Genomic DNA, 21,828 nt, shown 5'->3' on the forward strand with positions numbered 1-21,828 from the left:
TACAAAGTGCTTTACATACAGTAAAACACAAAGAGACAGTGATATAAAAGTACCACATACAGTATATTCACATTCAGCTATTTCTTCATGTGTTCTGGATACAAGTCCATCATGTTTATCTTAAGTTACAGAGACTGGAATCAGATTTGCTTTGACTCCCACCTTCACTAAAATCTCTAGCCTGGCAGGATGACAGGTCACCAAAACTCTGTCCAATACATGAGCTACTTGTGAGTCATGTGACTTTTGTTACCCTAAGCCCTGGTTTACTTGTAATTGGGAAGGGTGAACCTAAACGAACCAAATACAAAAGTGCAACAAAGTAAACTTCCACTCTACTTCAAAGAAAACAAACTGTAGGTGATCGCACCCTAAAGCTCTTACCTAATGTGCTGCTTGGTACATTCTCTACTTACAAGGTGAATGTCTCTCTCTCTCTCTGTCTCTCTCTCTCTCTCTCTCTGTCTCATTCTCTCCCTCTGTCTCTCTCCCCCTGTCTCAGGACGGCCCCCAAGGCTTCGTCGGAGCAGGGCAGCAGCAGTGACAAGAAGGAGCGTCCCATGAGCACCATGAGCGAGGCGTCCAACTACACCGGAGGCTCAGACTACAGCACCTTCCCCGGCAGCCCCGCCACCACCGCCACCACCACCACCACCTGCTCCTCCTCACGGGTCAGTCACAGCACAGTGGGGTCAGGGGGGTCAGTGGGGTCAGTGGGGTCAGTGGGGGCGGCTGATGGGTCCGTCACCTGACTCACACCTCTTACATTTACAGTAAGAGGTATTTAGCTGGTGCTCTTACCCGGGAACACTTCAAATACATAGTTTTATCAATCCTGAGAATATTGTACTGTACTACACTACTGTTCCATACCATACTACACTATACAATACCTTTCTAGGGCTGCAACTAACTAACTAACTATTTTTCAATTAATCGATTAATCGTTTCATCTATAAAATGTAAAAAATAATGACAATCACAAGTTACTACCGCTTTAAAAACAGAACACCAGTCTTGCATTTTAAAACGATGACCGACAACACACTTGGCAACGCAAGCCATATTTCTACAGCATGTTTTGTAAGCGGTTAACGCAAAAGTAGTCTAACAAGTTACTTTAATAAAGAGTAACTTTGTAACTTAACTAGTTACTTTTTCAGGTAAGTAACAAATTAACTAATACTTGTAAAAGAGAGTATGAAGAAAGCTATATCACACCATACTAGTATACAATACTACAATGAATGTTCAACATATTAGGGAAACTTTGAAGGTAAAAGCCAGACAAAAAAAAAAGGCCATTATCCCTTATTGATTCCCCTTATTAAATCTCTACCAGTCACAAAGGAGGAGATGGAGATAAAGAGAAGCAGTTAAATACAGATCTTTTGAGACAATTGAGATGTAGATTATGCAAAAGAGGCTGCAACTCAATATCAGGAAGATGTCTCTAATATTTTGTACATTCAGTTGTTCTGTATTGATTATGCTTAGAATGAATGGAAGGAATACATTGAAGGAAACGTTCATCATTCCCACTGACATGCAGCTTCGACATGTTTCATTCCTTTTACTGTCCGCAAAGAGTCGATGTGTCCTCACGGGAAGCGACCCCGATCCCACGAGGCCGTGCTAGAGGTGAGACCGAGGTCCTGTTTAACGGCAACATGCTGAGCCATGATGACGTTCAGCTGCCACCGACTCCCAGTGACTTTCCTCAGTGGAATCGGTCCCTGGTTGTGTAATTACCGTTCATTTCTGTCTGGGGAGCGGGGAACACGGGGCAGGCGGACTCAGCTATATTAGCGGCGAGCGCGTCGTCTTGCACGGGTCACTGCGGCGTTAGATTATACAGCGTGTCCGTTTATAAATGGTTAATAAACCGGGAAATAAATATGCATGGGTAGATCAAATCAGAGGTTCTGTGCTTTCATGAATAAGTGATGTGTTACTTCTGCTTACACTGACCAAAAGAAAGTATAACACCGCATATCTTTATGCATTCATGAGCAGTCATTATTTATGACCGAGCTGTACGGGTCCAGCTCTCTGCTTTGCTCGAGACACACGTGCAAAAAAAAAAAAAACACACTTTCATGAATGACACACAGAATGCCTTTGGAAAAAAGAGGCTGCATTTTAGGGCAGGTTGATAAAAACACAATTTTGGGGGGTAACATTTTCCACGTTAACACTGGGAAATAAATAATAAATAATTAATAAATAATTAAGTTGTGCCAAAAACAACTTAACATCACAATGACAGCATGCAGGCAAGTGCTGCTAAAAAAAGACAGTCAAGTAACAAACAAGCTTTTCCCATTTAGACATTTTGTCTACTACATCTAAAGATATTTAAACAAAAATTAGAGACACTAGACAGTATATGTTCATTTAGTCATGTTTTATCAGGCTGTTATCAAGAAATATACATGGTGTTGATTTTATTCACGCATTTTATTTTTTGATTTAGACTTAAAAATATATATATACTGTATATTTTCATGTTTTCAGAAATAACACAGTAGTATTTATGTTGTATTTTTTGTATGGTAATTTTGTCCTATTTATGTTAAATTTTGACTCTCTGTAGCATTGGTTATTGTCTGTTATTGTTACTGACTGATATAAGAAAAAAAAGAAAATAGCATAAGATTTTTGGCCGCATCACCCGGCCTTACTGCACTGCTGCATTTTTCAGTAAGTGAGCCATGATATATGGGGGATGTGGAATATGCTTTGTTTAATGAGCTGAATACATCTTCCTCTCTTGTTGCTTTTTATAGCTGCTGGAAAAGCTGCTTTATTTGTATACTAGCTTTCCTCCAACCAATGCACCAAACACTTGTGTTAGATCTTTGTATTTGGATGGGGGGAGCAAAGCTGATACTATACTGTATATAAACACTCTATATCTTTATCTGGAGTTCTCTATCTACTCTATATGGGATCCAACATGTAAAAACAGGCACAGTGTGGGAGATAGGCTGTTTTTGTTTTCATAGATGCATAATAGAGGTCTATAAATAATTTTGTTTGAATTATTAATTATTGATAAAAAAAAAAAGTATTTTGATCAGACTTTTTCTGATGTAAAATGAGTTAAATGAGCCTGGATTCAAGGCAATGGGTCACATACTGAATATGCAGAATTATCTATACTGTTTATAATGTTTCTCTACGTTCATTATTCATTCATGTATTTCAACAGCCCTCAAGGTCTTCCAAAAAAGTTCACAACTTTGGCAAGAGGTCCAACTCCATCAAGAGAAACCCCAATGCCCCGGTGGTCAGGAGCAACTGGCTTTACAAACAGGTACAGCAGACAGGCTTCAGCAGAGTGAACAGGATGTGTTGGCGTGTGTGTGTGTGTGTGTGTGTGGGGATAAGTGGAAGTGTTTACAAATGAAATAGATTGATTGAATTCATTTGACATAGTTCTGTCAATGACGCATGTACAGCTCTTCAGATAGAGGGGGGGGGGGGGGGGGGGGCAGATCTACAATGGCAAGAATGGCACACAGATTAACTTGCATTATAGGCTGTTATCAGTGCAAACAACAAAAACTTGAAAATGCAGTAATTATTGTTTTCGATGCATTCATCCACACACACACACGACAGTTTCACATGTCTTAAATCACTTCACTTCTAAAGTAATGAGTATGAAGTGAAACCGACAAGCCCAAAGCTGCCAAATACTTAATACTTGTGGAACTCAAGAAAATGGGAGGATGCTGTTTCCACCGCCGGGCTCGACCGCACGTTAGCTAACGTTAACCGAGCTTGAGGCCAACATGATCTCACACAAATACGTGAAATGAACGCGAACTCTGAAAGGCCGATATATGTGCTGTGGACAAATAATGAATTGAAATACGGTCCTCTGCCACAAATTTAATTATGTTCCAAAGGTTGGCCTAAACGCTTAAGTTTAGGCAACTAAAACAACTTTGGTTAAGGTCAGGGAAAGGCTTTGGTCATGGTTAAATAAGAAACATGTTCGCTGAAAATCAAAATGAATCACAGTAGATTTCCTTCGTACAAGCTGGGAATCGAACCCCAATGTGACACTATTCCTGTTTATAGTCGTGTCTCCTTCACATAACCGTTTCGAGCTTATGTAATTTTAACACTTTACGTTCCTCCAACACGTAATGTTACTGTTACTGTTAACAAGTCATGCTCATTGCACGTTTTTCTGTGAGGTCAGGTTGCTTCAGGCTCAGCTAGGTTCACTCATTACCGCTCCACCCGCTCCACCCGCTCGGTGCAAGTTGAGCAATTTTCTCCCCTCCGCCGAGATCTGCTGCGGGTCAATCCGTCAATCGGTCTCTGGACCTCCGAGCAGCGTGAGCTCCCCCGAGGAGAACCTCATCGAGCACATTCAGGCCGGCCGCAGCTTCCAACCCGAGTTAAAAGCCGCTGTCAATATCCTCCATCTCAGCTCGGCCTCGGCCTCTCCACCGCCACTCACTGTAGTCACATTGAGAGTAAAATCGATTTACTCTTCACACTACGCCCCCTTCCCTTCCCTTCCCCACACACACACACACACACACCTCCCCCCCCAAAAACCTGTCAAGGAAAGTGCTCCCTCAACGCAGAACATGTCATTCCTGTTTACCCAAGGCTCCGTTTCCTTTGTAGCTCTGTGTGTGTGCGGCAGGCGGCGTTGCAAACAGAAAACCGCACAAAAAAACACAAGTGGAACAAACGAACGGTCTTGAACTCGTTATTGTGGCGGATAAAGGCGGGCCGTCGAGCACTGCAGTCATTACGACAGGCGGAGAGAAAAGAGCCGGGGCAACAGCGGAGAGAACAAAGCGCGGGCCTTCGCCCCGAGTGCCAGAGAGGCAAATTTGTCACCGCGTTATGAAGAGATAAAACAGAGCAATTTGTCTCAGAGGAGGAGAGAGAAGCTGGTTAATAGAAGCAGCCAGAGGGGGAGAGAGAGAGCTGGAGAGAGAGAGAGACAGAAGGTGAAGAGAGGAGTGAAATAAGAGAGGATCAAAAGAGAGAGATTGTGTGTGTATGTGAGAGAGAGAGAGTGTGTTCACTGTAATTACTACCCTCTGACTGACTGACTGACTGACTGACTGATGGCCTTTGCCCTTTGACCCCTCCAGGACAGCACAGGCATGAAGCTATGGAAGAAGAGGTGGTTCGTTCTATCTGATATGTGCCTCTTCTACTACCGCGGTGAGGAGCTTACACACACACACACACACACACACACACACACACACACATGCATCCAAATGTATGTTGTCTTTCAATTAAATGTATTTAATTGATGCTTTTATCCAGAGCCACAGGATTGCACTCGTGATCTTTGGGTTACGGGACGGGCTTTCTAACCGCCAGGCCGTCCTGCCTCAAGTGTCCTTGCCAGTTAAAAGTAGTAGTCCTTGCTTTGACCCAAAGTTGTAACGCCCACCCACTACCACCACCAATTTGGAACTTTACGTTTAGAAAAGCTCATCTCTTCCTCCTCGTGTCTCCTAAACCCTTGAGAGAGTTTTTCCATCTCCATAAATTGACAAATTAGCCGCTCCCAGAGCGCAATCAGTGGCCGCTTTCATGACAAACCCAGGGGAGAATTGGATGTTTATTGGCTTAGCTAGCGAGAGACGAGAGAGAGGAGGCGTCCTTAGGAAGGACAATGACGTGCTCGGCTTTCTGATAATAACCTCTTCTCTTTCCATTTTTCTTCTCTTTGCTCTATCACTTTATTTTAAGTACCTTCTGTCACTCAGGCTGGGTGGTGTTTGCAGAGTTTAGAGTTGTTTTCCTTAATTCTTTTTGCATGAGCAGGGACGATAAGGAGTCTGTTTTCGAGCATCTCTCCTGGTGTACATCTCATCTAGATACAGTCTTTGTCTCCAGGAGCTCATTTGGCCAAACATAAGTTTGCATAACAGGTTTGCGGCCTTTCCTGGAAACCTCAGCGAGACTATTAAAGTAACTTGAAATGTCAATCCCTCCCCAAAAAAAAGTTTATAAAGAAAACACCCACTCATTGCGGTATGTACCTATCTCTCTGCATGCCAGCTCACTCATTCTCTCTCCCTCTCTGTTCTCTCTTGCTCTCTCTCTCTCTCTCTCTCCGTATCTCAATAATTCAGCAGTAGAGAGCGGGAAGGAAGAGCTGCGAGGCTCACCGTACAAGCTTGGTTAAAGCAAACAGCAGTGCTGGCTCGGGGCTGTGTAGGTTTTTGCTGCAGTCGGTGCAGCAGACATGTCTCTGTTTGCATCACACCGCCTTTAGTTTTTAGTCCAACGCTCCGATTAAAACCGCATCTTCCTATAGAGAGCGCAGAGAGGCGATAGGAACGATGCAGTCATTACCATCCTAACATCCATCAGTTCAGATTGTTGTTAAAAGGCTTTTTTGATGTGGTATCAATAAATATTTACTTGGTTAGGCGAGTCGACTGTAATGTGTTCATGGCAATGGAGCAGATGTCTTTTGTACTTTGCAACTGTTTGGCGTCTGATATGTGAAGGCAAAAAAAAATAAATAAAAAAAAACAGAGCAGAAAGCACTGTTTTCTTTGTGTTGCAGCCACTGGAAAGCCCGTCCTCAGCTGTGCATGTGTTTCAAGCTGTGCACCACACACAGCGAGGGAAAGAAGATTGTAGTTCACACAGAAAATGGACAGAGCGCGTACGCCCAATCAGCTCATTCTTTCTCTCTCTGTCTGCCGTTCCCTGATAAGCCCCAGTAGGTTTTGTTCCATCTCATCCTGTTAGACTAGTCAGCCATCACACCGCGGATAAGATAAAGGTATACCGCCGTGTTCAGATAGTCAAAAGAGAGACTTAATAACACATTACAAATCCTCTGGACAACAAAATCTGGAGGCCGTGGAAAACATATCAGGGTGTTCTCTGAAAATGGGAATTTCTGCCCCATGTTTGACACTGCCAAAATATGCAACTTTATTTTTGACTTTTACTCTTTCGGCCTATATGGAGTGTGACTTCCCATCCCAACCTCCCCCCAAAATCCTAATCAGAGCCAAACATGAACCAAACCCAACGGGAATAGTTTCATTGATTTTTATTACCCTCAACTTGAACCCTTAAACTAAAGCCTAATTTGCGACTAATAAATTACTAATAATCCTATTTCCACTGAACCTGAACCTGATCCAAACCTCAAGCTTCAGCAGTTCTAGTTCCAGCAGGTCAATACGAGTTTGGACCTTTAAATGTCCTGCTGTAATATATATTGCCCTTCCTGTTAGAACGCGGGTAACATGCTGACTCTTCTTCCTCTGTGGTGCAGATGACAAAGAGGAGGGCATCCTGGGAAGCATCCTCTTGCCCAGCTTCCACATCTCCATGTTGTCGGTGGATGACCACATCAGCAGGAAATACGCCTTCAAGGTGAATCCATTTGTCCTCTTTTCTGTTAAAAAGTTACTTTGGCCTATGATTTCGATATGTTCTTCTACGTATTTTGTAATATGTACTTTTAAGGTTACAGTGCATCAGCAACCTCCATATTTGCTTTATCTCTTTATTGAGTTAATGCGTTGATGCATTAATTTTTATGCTTAAATTAGTGGTGATGATGATAAAACCTTGCCCTATGCATAAGTGTTCTCAAAGGTCCCATATTCATTATTTTGTTTTCAGATTTACTATGGCTCAGGATAAGAATAATGCTCTTTCTGATGTTTTGAAAATAAATGTAGCTTAGGTAAAAGGATATTTATTGAATATATTTGAAGACCAAGTCCTCCGAGGCAGACCAGTCACAATACTGGACCCTGATTGGTCGACAACAGCAGCTCGTCTAATTTAAATGAGTTAAACCTGCTAAGTGGATGCTTTCCAGTTCAAATGATGCAAACTTGGAAGGATTTTAGTAATTTTTTTAGTGAGGAGAGCCAAGTAACACCGAGTCCTGTTGTGATGCGTTGACTGGAGTTCGTTCAAAACAGCCTGCAAAAAAAGTAAATGTAACCACTCCAGTCAATCCAATATGAAGCATGTCTTCATCAAACATCTTTGAACATGTTTGTATATAAATAGAGGAATATTTGAACTCCTATAGTCTAACCTGTACAGTATTCCTGTGACTCTAAAAAGATCCCATGTGTGTCCTTCCAGTTACTCACAGCTGTCTAGCGCACGTGCACACACACACATACACAACACATACAAACACATACAAACACACACGCACACACACACTAACACTAACTAGTTAGGGCGGCACCTCGGTGTCACTCTTATTTATGCAGCTCCACCTTTGCCAAGATAAATAAAGAGAGAACTCAAACAGCCTTGAAGACATTCACACTTGGGTGTTTTTGCACTTGAGCTGAAACACACACAGAGAGAGGCAGGCAAGAAACAGGCAGCAGCGTGCGTGTGCACACACACACACACACACACACACGCGTGCACACACACATAAAAAAAAACACTCTTCTGCCAACGCAGCTGATGTAAAGACTCCCTGCTGGTATCTCAAGGTCGCCATCCAAAGCTGCTTCTCACACTCATGTTTTATCTCTCTCCCTCTCTCTCTGTCTCTCTCTCTCTGTCTCTTTCTCTCCCTCTCTCTCTCTCTGTCTCTCTCTCTCGCTGTCTCTCTCACTCTCTGACTCTATTTATCTATCTGTCTGTCTATATCTATCTATCTATCTATCTATCTATCTGTCTATGTCTCTATCTCTCTATCTCTCTATCTATCTCTGTCTGTGTCTCTGTCTGTCTGTCTGACTCCCTTCCTCTCTCTCTCTCTCTCTCTCTCTCACTCTCTCTCTGTCTCTCTCCCCTTGCATTTCCAGGCCACTCACCCCAACATGCGGACCTATTATTTCTGCACTGACACAGCCAAAGACATGGAGTCCTGGATGAAGGTTATGACAGACGCTGCGCTCGTCCACACTGAACCAATCAGAAGGTCGGTGCACACCACAGGGACACGCCCACAAACAAACATGTATCCAATGGTGGCGCTGGCTGTGTAACAGGAGAGATATGGTTGAGCCAGATCGCCACTATGGAGGAAGCACCATGTTTCTTTTAAAGAGTAACCAGAATGAGAGCATAGTAAAATAAAATACAGCTGAAATCACATTGACTTGACTGGTTAACAAAGGCGTTAACCAATCAGGTGAATAGTGTGTGTCTGCTTGATTAAGTTCCTTCACAAAACATCACAAAACTAGTTCCGCCTGTCATTTGTTCCTCTCCATATGGAGGAGAATAATAATAATAATAATACACTTTATTTATATAGCACCTTTCCAAAACAAAGTTTACAAAGTGCTTTACAAAATAAAAGAAGCAGTACACAACAGTACAAAAAAACAGAGACTAAAAAAGTGAAAAGTTAAAAACAAGGCAGCAGTAAAAGGAAATAAGAACAATAGAACAGAGAGGAATGGTAAAAGAATCACAAGAAGGCTAGTCTATAAAAATGAGTTTTAAAGAGAGATTTAAAAGAAAAAACAGACTCAGCCAGCTTAATCTCTTCTGGTTGGTTGTTCCAAAATCTAGGGGTTAAAAGGTCTGGAATATAACAAGGGGTCAAACCCATCTGGGCTTTAAAAGTGATCAGTAAAATTTTAAAATCAACTCTAAAAACTAACAGGCAGCCAGTGCAAAGATGCAAGAACTGGTGAAATATGCTCTCGTTTTTGGTGCCAATTAAGATCCTGGCAGCTGCGTTCTGGACTAGCTGTAGTGGAGTGGAGAGAGACCGAGAACAGAGAGTTACAATAATCCAACCGTGACGAAATGAAGGCATGAATAACTCTCCAATATTATATGAGGCATTTTTGGCCGATAAAGTGTGACAAAATAAAAGAGCAGTGGTGTGGAGGACGGTGTCTGAAATCGTGGGTGAAGAGAAATTTGCTTGCAGTCATTCACAGTCTGATGTTCAATCTGTATTTATTTAGTAGTAGTAGTAGTAGTAGTAGTAGTAGTAGTATTTATTAAGTAGTAGTCAAATCTGGAAGAGATGAAGAGTGGCCTAACCAAAAGTAGTCGGTTTTAAGAAAAAAGCCATTATTCTTCACTATCCTTAATAGGGCGATACTCAGCTAACCCAAACTCCCCCCTGTCCTCCCTGAGTCCCTGTTCTGTCAGGGAGAGAGAGAGAAGCTGCAGAAGATGGCGGCACAGCTACAACACTCACGTCGATGAAAACCTCGGGCTGCTGCTTCTCTTCTTCTCTGTTCTCTGAAGTAGATGGGGTGTATCGGAAAGGGAGAAGGAGAGGAAGTCCAGGGGAAGAAAGAAACAGAGGGAGAGTGAGACAGAGAGAGAAGGGCTGTCAGACAAACACAGGGGCTTTGACACTAGCTTCAACCAAAACTTTTATTTCTTAGAACTAAGAAGTTATATTTGAAATCCCTGAGATTTTTTTTCTTTTCTTCTTGGTCCCTGCACATCTCTGTTTCCCTCTCTGTCTCTCTATCTCTTTCTCTCCCTCTCTCTCTCTCTTCCCAGATTGGACAAGTTGAAAGTGGACCAGCGGACGCCTCAGGAGTTGAACAACTTGCTGAACCACAGAGTCCTGACCCGGCCTGAGATCCAAAACAACGAACGCAACCGCGAGCCCGTCCGACAGCACTCCCTGTCGCGCGCCGACGACAAGCGGCAAAAAGATCCGGAGAAACACAACGGCCAGAGGGAGCGGGAATACTACACCTTACAGAGAGACGGGGACAGGTACTCCCTGAAGAAAGACGGGGTGAGCTACATGCTCCAGAAGGACGGCGAGAGGTACCTCCTGCACAAGGACGGAGAGAAGTACATGCTGCGGAAGGACGGTGAGAAATACTCGCTGCAGAAAGACGGAGAGGTGTACGCCATTCACAGAGACCTGGAGAAGTACGCAGTCCAGAAAGTCGATGAAAAGTACACCGTGCCGCCGGCGGAGGAGAAATACGCCCCGCCGAAAGACGCAGAGAAGTACTTGCTCACGAAGGACGGAGAAAAGTTTGCACTGCAGAAAGTGGGAGACCGGCACACTCTCCAAAAAGACGGACAGAAATATGTTGTTCATAAGGAAGTGAAGAGGCAGCTGTCGTTGAAAGACACAGAGAGGTACGGCACGCTGAGAGAGACGGAGGGCAAGTACGGCACCATACAGGTTGTGGACAAATACGGCACTGTGAAGGAAGTGAAGAAATACAGCACGCTCCGAGAAGGGGACAAGTACGCTACGCTCAGAGAGGGAGACAAGTACGCTACGCTCAGAGAGGGAGACAAGTACGCTACGCTTCGTGAGGGGGATAAGTACGGCTTCCAGAGGGACCCGAGCGCAGAGAGGTCTCTGACTAAAATCAGCAGCATCAAGCTGCAGCCGGCTCAGGCCGCCGCCATTGCGGCCGCGGTCTCGGCCTCTCGCCAGGGCCAGGCCACCCTCAACCTCCACAAGGCCCCGCAGGTGAACGGCTCCGGGTCCGGGGCCGGGGCCGGGTCCGGGTCCGGGGAGCAGCCTGGGGACTGCAGCCCGGCGGAGGTGGACGGCAGCCTGGCCAGGGGGGCAGGAAAGACCCAGGCTCCAGCTCAGGAGGCGGAGAGAGGCCTGTCCAGGACCAGCTCCATGCAGCAGCTGGAGCACTGGGTCCGCACACACAGGAGAGGACTGGACGATGACAACAGGAGGTGAGACTGTGTGAGGGTGTGTGTGTGTGAGAGAGAGAGTGTGTATCTTCATATGTCTCTTCATCTTCAGGTCCAAAGAACAAGCTGCACTGCGTGTGTTTGCCTTATTCATTGTGATTGTATGCGTAAGGTTATGCTTATTATATTCAGGTTAAAGACCCCATGAAATGGCATCTTTACTTGCAGTGAGGGATCATTCAAAAGTCTAAAACAATTGAATATGAGTCAGGGAGAGAAAGGCAGTTTTATTTGATGGGAGTGGTGCGGAGGGGGCGGACTGTTCAAAAATCTGATGGTTTTATTGGTTAGAAATTTATATTTATGCCTACTGGTGCAGCATGAGGTCACCATGAAAGAGTAAAAGTAATGGGAGTTCATTAATAGGTTACTTCTAATCCAGAGGAAAGAGATGATCTCAATAGTAATACTAAATACTGCTCCCCAGCTTATTTTTTATTGATAGATTATAATATACCCATAACCTTGTGCAAGTCTGAGTTTGGGGAAAACCAAAAGTGAAAGATGTTTCCATGCCACACTAACCTGTTTAATTTGTGAGTAAGACAGGCATCTTAACAGGGTTTCTCATAATCAGGTTATTCTTAATTAAGTTATGATGTTTACATGTGTCGACCCAAAATCCAGTTTACTTGAGTAAGCAGGTTAAGAGTAGAGAGAGACAGCCAGCCAGCCAGTCTCTCAGCAGAGGGAGAAGCATAAGCCAGAGAAGATGGCAGCCTGGCTGTGGGAGGCCAGTCTAGCAAGCCGGATCTCTCTCACAGCCAACTGTAAGGTTTCAGTCCTCCAAGGATGAATTTGAGCTGTGACTGCACCAGTCGTATTCCTCTTATTGTATTTCTCTTGTCATTTTATGCATCTTATTGTTGTTCTATTGTGTTACAACACGTTATGTTCTGATGTTGTCTAAATTCAGTCATCCCATCCAGTTTTATCTCTCCTTGCCATCATGGATGTTTTGTTTTGTTCATTTATTTGTTTCTTTAGTTCATTTTGAGATTATTGATGGTTTTATAAGCCTCTAGAGTTTTTACATCTCACATCCACAAATTAGTATTTTGTTTGTCTTCTTTCTGTTTTTATCATTATATTCTATGTTTTTTGTTTTTTTAACACTTCACCTCTATGTTTTATCACTGTGCAACTAAGCTAAAACTAGACAACAAAATATATTGAAAAACTAAACTTGGAGCTCAAGCAGAAAGACTATTGGTTGGTAATTTCAATTTAACATTGCTGTCCATGCTCCTCTCAGCAGCAACAGTTAGACAGCTGAGATGTATCAGCAAAACCCTATGAGACCCATGACTTCTCAGGTTGCAAAAAAAATCAATCTCTTCAGACGTAACAGTTTCCGAAATTGTCACTACACCAAAGAGGCTATTCACTCTGACTTTCTCCCTTCAGAAAAGATTGCCTTTAAATCGCAGAGCTATTTTATTGCAGTGGTAGCAAAACAGTATTATTCTGACAGCAGAAGCCAAATAGTAAAGTACCCAGCACTCCTCATCAAAATCCCAGCGGTCTGAAAGGGTTGGCTGCACTTTCATTTTATGTAGATGTAGTATAGTTTGTTTTTCAGAGCCTGAACACCAAATTTGTTTTCAAAAAAGCTGAGCGGTGGCAAAAATGCGGCCTCACACACACTCGCACCTTCACGGTATTCACAGAGTTTCTGGCTACAAACCAAGGGCGACCTCTCATCCCGGCAGCCCGGTGCTCTGGAAGATCTAAAACCCTTTTTTTGATCTCTTGCTTTGCCCTATCTTCCCCCTCCACCCACTCACTGGCTGTCTATCTGCCTCTGTCCTTGCTCTGACCTAGCAGGCCAGAGGGAGCTGAAAGCTTTTTGTGTCGCCGCTGATGTGTATCTCGGTCGGGCGGGTTGGCGTTTAGCTGCCGTTTAGCCGGCCGGCCGGAGGAACACAACAGAACAGAAGTGCGGAGCGCCGGGGCTACATTTGCTCTCAGCTCTTCCTCTCTCCTCCTGTTGCCATGAATAAGTCATGGAAATGAGACTGTAATGAGAGCAGAGCAAGCTGAGCGCTACCGAGCTGCATTTGTCATCTTTATCAGCGGCCGCCGCAAAGGAGGGAAATAGAGGAAGTTTGTTGTAGGACTGATTGTTATCGTTGTTAACACCGAGTCTTGCTTCTGCAAACAGCCACATTATTTAAAGTGGGCACAGCTAGATACAGTGGTGTTAGAACTGATTACAGCCCTGTGTAGGGTTGCTAGAGTGTGCATGTGTGTGTACGTGTGTATATGTGTGTGCTTGTGCATGTGTGTACGTGTCTCTTGAACTTGAATTGCAAAGCATAAGCCATAACACTTGTGTATGTGCGCTTGTGTATGTGTATGCATCTTGTGATCTTCAAATGCAAAGAATAAGCTAGTTTGTGTGTGTGTGTGTGTGTGTGTGTGTGTGTGTGTGTGTGTGTCACATGTGCTCCCATGCATATCCTCGTAGATACGATGTGTTTCTTTGTGATTGTGATAGATACCGTCTTTCCTTTCCCTTCCCTTAGCATGTCTGCCTGCTAGCAGCCCTTTATCTGTTATCTGCAGCTGAGTTTGATTTTTTTATTTTTTTATTGTTCCTTGTGAGGATCCTAGGAAGCTTCTCCAAGACTGCAGTTACTTTCTGCTACACTTTAAAGGGAGAATTCCCCCAAATGCACACATTTCCTTTTTCATTTTAGGCATTTAGCAGCCACTTGTATTCATGTTATTGTGATCTTTCATTTTTGTATTATTAACACTTTGCAATGGCTTTATTCCACTATTGTACTTACACAGTAAGAAATGTGATAAAAAAATGTGATGAAATTGCGATTAACTGTTGACCAGAAGGCAACTTTCCAAAAGTCAATGAACGTGTTAATACAGTGGAATCAGGCCATTGCAAAATAATGTGTTACTTATTATTCTTATACTTATTCTAAGATCTTAGATAGCACAGTGAATATTGTTGACATGAACAAATTTGCCTTAAGTTAAAAACCAGAATGAAGCCCCTATTCTGCAGTGTCAGCAAGTGTGGCTGCTTCACTGACTGTAATATTGAGACCGACCCAGTCTGTGGAGTCTGCATCCAAATTAGTAATTCAGAATTTATCCAAATTAATTCCTAATAGTGCTAATACAAATTTTCCCATACGCCAAATGTTCCCACAGACTTGGACAGAGTTCAAGATTTGTTTCTTTTCTTTGGCATCAGCGACAGAATCTTGTTTTTTTATTATGTCTTGCTTTAAGAGAGACTTCGAAAGTTAAGAAAAAATCAATACGAAACTGTCCGACATCACAGGAGTAATGGTGTTTTTCAGTGTGGATGTCCCCATTAAAGGCCCAGTCCTGAATAAGAGCATAGTTCCCCCTGTGGCAGATTGTCCCACTATTGGCGTTTTTTTTCTCTCTGGGTTAAAATATGTTTTCCTCTCTAACTGGCTAAGTTCTAGATACAAGGATTGACCTCATATAGCAGCTGAACAATGAGTTTTAAATATACTTTGGAGCAGTTTTTCCTCTGTAATGTTATGCAGCTGTGGCGCTTGGGGGGATAATTCTAGTTTTGTCCCATATCTGTCGCTGTTTGGGTCTGAGTTATGTTTCAAGTTAAGGTTGTAGTGCTAGAGATGTTTTTTTAATCCTAATAAAATCATTACTTCTAAAACATTTGGAGTTACTTATTTTGGTTTTAGATGACAGTAAGACTAAATCACTGCTAAATAAATTCAGAGGAAACACTGCTTTGGAGTTTAAATGGTGTATTGATGTCTGTATAGCCTGTAGGCTTTCAAGCAAAATACCACTCTATTTTGACTTAGGGTGGGATCAGCAGGAGATAATTTTCCCTTGGTGTTCCTACTTTTCAAGAATCAATGTCAGTATATTCATAACTTAAATAGTTACTCATAACTTCAAACAGTGAATCACTCTCTGTGGCTGCTACAGTATCTGTCTGTCTGTCTAGCTCAAAAAGGGGATGGCAGGGTTGTGACTGCTAGGTTGGTGGTTCAAATCCCTTCCCAGTACAACTGTGGTTATACTGGGAAGTTCTCAAATGTGAATGTGTGCAGCTGTGTGAATGTGCAGCATGTTTGTTGCAAAACAGCATGTGTGTGCAGTCAACTTTCCCCCTGGGTAAATTGAATAAACGGTTAGTATCGGTAACTGTAATCTGCAACTGTGATTCATATAAAAAGTAAAAGAGAAAATTAAAAAGTGATTACTAAGGAAGGACATTAGATTGTGACACTGTGGACAACTTAAAATAAATGAGACTGGTTGTTAATCATCATAATGAGACTATACAAATTACAGTCTGTAACAAATGGAGCAAATTGTCTATTTATTATTATACTCAATGGAGCTAAAATGATCCAAACAAATCCAAAGCGATATTGTTGAGTCTTGTGTTGCCGGTTGCATCTTTAAGCAGGTAATCAGTAATCTGTAACAGATTGTATTTTGAGCACAACACCACTGTCACAACTCTGGTTTGTGAGTTTTACACACTTGTCTGTCTTGTAACCAGAGGGTTACTGGGTTGATCTCCACAACAATATCTCAAAGCGTCCTTGAGCAAGGCACTTTATCTCAGTGGCTCATTGTAAATTCTTCTTTCATTCTTCTTTCGAAAGGCCTTTCATTCATTTTAGTTTTTCTTAACTGTGTTTTATTCCCTTATTGTTTTATTTTCATTGCACTTTCTTTTAAATTCATGTCAAGCTTTGTTTTACCATGTGCTTTATTCTGTCCAGTGATTTTATTTTTGCTATTTTCCTTTTCAGTTTTATGTGAGGCACTTAGTAACTCTGTTTTTAATAGTGTTTAATAAGTACTATTCAAATAAACTTCATTATAATAAGTTGCTGTGGATCAGGGCATCAGAAATGTAAATGGTTGACTTGCAAGCATGAAGTAGCTGCCTCTCTCTCTCTTTCTTTCTTCTCTCTCTCTCTTTATTTTTCCCTCGTCTCTGAGTTGATTTCAGAGGTGAAATGAGATGAAGAGAGCATGTGATGCTCTACCCATCTAGGTGACAAATGGCAATAGGCGGCTGCAGTGACAACGACCATAATATATATCACTCTGTACTCTGTACTCTGCGCCTTACTAAGGTCAAAGCCACAGTCTATAGAACGAAGACATCCATTTTATGATTCGATGCTAATGGCTAGCCTGGTAACGAACTCCTCATTAATTCATGTTCCCAGGTCAAACGAGAAGTGAAAGTGAAGCAGGGCTTTGTTAATAAAAGAAGTTTGATTAGACCCACACATGCCCCTCCACATAAATACACACACACACACACACACACACACACACACATACACACACACACGTAATCAAGCTGGTTCCTGTTCATTACACTTTGATTAAGGTTATTGATTCAGTGGGTATTGGATAACAGTGAGTGCAGGTGTTTAATGTGTATTTTGTGGATGCCTCTGCTCTGTGGTTGTTCTTATTCAGTATTTTTCAGTCTTTTTTGTAGCTGAAACCAGTTACCAGGTCATATTGTATGAACAAGTGCTACATGTGAGTGAGTGGAGGAGGGAAGGAGTAGCCTGAAGATCAAGCAACTTACAAATCACTGTAGAAGTTTTCATATCTGCTGCAGAGCTGGTAAATCTCACTTCTTATGCCTCAATCAAATTTGCATCACTACATTAAGTTAAAGCTAGATTGCATAACCAAGCCCCTCAACCCCTCAAGCTTGATTTTTTTTTTTTTTTTGTATTTTATTTATATTTTTGTTGTCTTGATTGGTGCAAACACCTTTCTTCTGTTTCATTCCCCCTAACAAGTGTTTTATGCTAAACCTCCTGGTGCAGGCGGTGGGGGAAAGAAAATGCGCCGTCTGGGCAAGATTAATGAGTCACTGACTGACTGAAAAAGTGACTTATTCATTCATTTATTCAGTTACAGTATGTGCATATTTGTTAATTTCCTCAAAGTTTGATTGATTTTTTACAATATATGCTCTTATCTTAACATAAAAAAGAAAGAAAAATCCCTTCTGCCACTCCTTGATGTCCTTGATTATAATTGGCGAAATGTTTGTGATCTAGGAACTGAAGCTTATTCTAGTTGAAGCTTATCACAAGTTGCCTCCCTGCCAGCTCCAAGGCTTCTGTTCTGTTCTCTGACCTCTGACCTCTCTGTGGAGGGGGGACAAGCGAGACAGAGATAGAAAGTAGAAAGTATCACATTACTGTTATTATTATTTAGTTAAGTGCATCAGCAAAATGCCTAAAATGTAAACTGTAAATGGCATCATTCATTCCTTCATCCGTTTGTTGATCCCTCTCCTCTCCTCTCCTCTCCTCTCCCCTCCTCTCCTAGCATTACCTCCTACCAGACTTTACCCAGGAACATGCCCAGCCACCGCGCCCAGATCGTGCCCCGCTACCCGGAGGGCTACCGCACGCTGCCCCGCAACGCCATGATGAGGCCCGACAGCATCTGCAGTGTGGCCGGCTCCGTGTACGACCGGGCTCTCCGTCCCGCCTCCACCGTCACCGTCACGGCGGCGGAGAAGAGGCGGTCAATGAGGGACGACACCATGTGGCAGCTGTACGAGTGGCAGCAGAGGCAGGCCTTCTCCAGGCAAAGTCTGGCTCCGCCCAATGGTACAGATACAAAAACAATAACAATACTACTTACTGTCCTGAGATCAATGGAGGTGCAGACTGGAGTTTCAGTTCTGTAAACATTTCTCGGAGGCAGAATGAATCTAATTGGTTGAGCTAAACCTCAGTGGGCGGAGCCAAATATGTTTTTCTGGCTAGTAATTAGACTGAAGCCCAGTGACAGGGTTGCCAGGTCCGCGGTTTTCACGCGGAATTGGGCTACTTTTGAAGTGTTGACGCGGGTTCAATTGTTTTGTCCGCTGGCTGGGTAGAGCTATTTTGCATGCAAATTACATGAATAATATCTATAAATAAAAATCCATATTTTAAATGAAATAATTTATTTATACCCAAATCCTACCAAACTTGACTCCAGATCAGCACGTACACACACACAGCACACACACGTGCTGTAATGCTCTCCCGCCCGGCACCTAGAATAACTAAATCTTATCAGACGGGATCCCTGAGACTACAAAAAGGTTGAGATCCACTGGGCTACACCACAGAGCTATATTTTATTTATGATAATATACTGTATCTAATTACACAGAGGCATATTTTGAGTTCTGGTGTTGTGCTGGTTTTTGGGCTGGTTTTATTGGCCGTTGGGCTGGTTTTGGGCTGGTTTTGATTGGCCATTGTGCTGGTTTTGTCACACACACCTGGCAAGCCTGCCCAGTGAAAAAGGACAAGAGGTAAGAGAGGAGGAAGCTAATATTTTGAAGCCTAGCATTCTTGCCACTAACTGAAAAAAAAGCAATCTAGCCATACTGTTATCTAGTTTAGCTAGTTAGCCTAGCTGACCTTCCAAGTTCAAACTAGCCTTACTAGACTATAGATATCTTTGTAAGCTAGTTAGCTAACTGCTGACCTTCTAGCATCATGAATGCCGTAGTCATCAATGGAAAAAATTAAGTCATTTATATCACTTATATTTTGACTTCATTCTTAGCTAACTGCCCCCAGTTAGCTAAGATGTGCAATGAAGTGTTAAATGCAATGAAGTGTTAAATGCATATTGATTTTGAAAGATAATTGCACCTTCATTGCTTGGGTTTTTTCATAAATTTCAGCCTCAAAAGTGTTTGGTAAGCTTTAAGGTTGACTAAGTAAGTTCAGCTGTTCCATAATGTTTTGTAAGTTTATTCCATCACTTTGTAAGATAAAAGGTGTTGTTATTTTTTCAAATGGTGGCTCCCTCTGTATTTTGGAATATAACTCCTCAAACTCATCTTGCAAGTCCGGCACAGAAAACACTGTGCACTTCATCCACAGCGGAAACCTGTTGGCTCCACTGTGAGTTTCTCTTCTCCTGATCTTGTGTCTCCAGCGGCGGGACACTACGGCACGCTGCCCAGCACCAAGACCATGGGCAACATCTCGGAGCACGCCGTGGCCCACTCCATCCCCACCTCGCCCTCTCACGGCTCGCTGGCCCTCTACAGCACCTTCTCCCCTCCCCGCCAGCAGGCCGCCCACAACCCCAGCTCCCAGTCCGAGGTGTCGTCACCCGTCCTGCGGGGAGACGTGACGCTGGACCGCCGACACAGGACACACCTCGCCAAGGTGAGGGCACTTGCACAATCACACTAGGGTTCGACTCGAAAAATTTGTTGTTTAATTTTTAAGTATTTAGTGTTTCCCCCAGGATTTTATTCTTTTCAGGGTGGAAAAGCCTCTGAAACGGCATTTAGACCATCATGGGACACTAAAACTCTCCACTGAAATGCATACTAATGAAATTCATTCAAAATGATCTTTTCAATGGAATATTTAGGTCTTTTAATGAAGTATTAATTTACAAAATACATTATTGAACAGTTACATTAATAAATAAAATGTGCAAAGAAATTTTTAATTTAATTAAAATAGAATAAAAAGAACCTCTATTATATCGAAGGTGGACGACATTGCTGATATCTCGTATTTAATAAAAGGCATTATTGGTTATTATCCGTCTAACCCTAGATCGCACTTTCAACACAAATCTTAAGTTAAGATAGTTTACTTAAGATATTTACTTAATTTGATGTTTTCCAGGTCTTAAAAAGTTTGGGAATTGGACAAAAGGTCTGGAAAAGTAGGGGAAATAAATGTTGTTCACCTCTAATAGATACAGTATAAACCAGGGGTACTCAAATACAAATCTTAAAGGTCCACAAAGAAAATTTTCAATTAGACAAAGGTCCGTTTATTAAGGTCAGTCAAGCTTTTAACGAATTATAATTAAATTATTAAATTAATAATATAAAATTAAGTATAAAATATATATAATATAAAATAAAATTATATAAAATACATACAATAAAATTAAATAAAACATAAAATTACATATAAAATTTAATTAAATTAAAGCTACAAATCACCATTTCCCCATTATCCCCATCCCCCAAACCCGGTTCACACACCCAGCCACCAAAGGTGAATCAAACCATCCTAAGAATCAAAGTCCAAATAAGTCCAGAACTATTGTACATTGTGTCAAACACTGTTGCTTAATGAGAGAAGTGGCACCTTTGGTCTGCTGCCAAGACTTTGAACTTTGGCACAAAAGGTGTGATGACCAGGCAGAGACACTGATGCAAGTGTTCATGGGTGAGTCGGCTGCGGTACTCGTTCTTCACCGTGTTCATTGTTGAGAATGCAGACTCACTGCAGGCTGGCCACCTTTGAACACGCCATTTTAGATTGATTCACGTTCCAAATCTAGGCTAGTAGCTAACAGCTGACGAAACGAGCTGCGCTGTCAACTTGATTACACCGGTCTTTGTTCTCTTCTCTTTTAAAAATAAAGTTTGGAAAAAAAAGTGCGGCTCTACAGTATGACGTCGCGTCCGCGACTCACCGCTGTCATGGAGATGACGGGACGCTGAATGTGATTGGACCAAACCAAAGCAGAGTAGACGTCCTCACACAGACAGTGGAGCAGTCAGAGCGCTGCTTGCAGTGGAGAAAGCGGAGAATTTTGACTCGTTGCGTTGCGGCGAAGTCTCGCAGATAATACTAATAATACATATGAAAAGTATAATTTGCTCAGAGTCCGGAGACAGTTGTGGTTCGGTCCGGATCCGGACCGGAGTCCGGACTTTGAGGATGACTGGTATAAACACTCCACATCTCTTTGCAGTTATAGACCTCACTGTCATTTAACATGATATTAGTTGTTGTGAATACTAAACTTCAGCCATGCAGTGATAGTAGCTTCAGTACATCAGATCAAACACCAACCAAAACATTCAAATCCAGGCAGGACATTGAGGTGTGGAAAGACAAGTGAAGTTTGAAATGGAAAAAGGTTTACACACTCGTCGAGCACAAAAACACACTCACAGCTGCAAATGAAGAGAGAGTTGAGTGTGAAATTATCCTGATGTTCATCGTGTTTAAATGCAGACTGAAAATCACACCATCTCTCCATGTCTAAAGATTCAGATGTGTCATACACTGCAACTCTCTTCTTTATCTTTCCATCCATATTGACGCAACTCCAGCCTCTCTCGACTGAGCTGCAATTTCT

The 21,828-nt window shown here is 42.4% G+C and overlaps 1 protein-coding gene across 1 annotated transcript in view; it reads left to right on the forward strand.

Annotated features, from left to right (window-relative positions):
• plekha5 (pleckstrin homology domain containing, family A member 5) overlaps positions 1-21,828 on the forward strand; it is a 164,259-nt gene that overhangs the window by 122,907 nt on the left and 19,524 nt on the right. The window contains exons 6-13 of the mRNA XM_071539810.1: positions 503-671; positions 3,215-3,319; positions 5,133-5,205; positions 7,298-7,398; positions 8,814-8,929; positions 10,486-11,649; positions 18,022-18,308; positions 19,642-19,877. Coding sequence (XP_071395911.1) covers positions 503-671; positions 3,215-3,319; positions 5,133-5,205; positions 7,298-7,398; positions 8,814-8,929; positions 10,486-11,649; positions 18,022-18,308; positions 19,642-19,877 — 2,251 coding nt within the window. The remainder of the gene's footprint in view (positions 1-502; positions 672-3,214; positions 3,320-5,132; positions 5,206-7,297; positions 7,399-8,813; positions 8,930-10,485; positions 11,650-18,021; positions 18,309-19,641; positions 19,878-21,828) is intronic.

Source organism: Centroberyx affinis, unplaced genomic scaffold, assembly GCF_046629955.1.
Source record: "Centroberyx affinis isolate AG114_WGS23_722 - 3 ecotype Tasmania unplaced genomic scaffold, CSIRO-AGI_Caff_v1 ptg003521l_1, whole genome shotgun sequence".
NCBI classification, from domain to species: Eukaryota; Metazoa; Chordata; class Actinopteri; order Beryciformes; family Berycidae; genus Centroberyx; species Centroberyx affinis.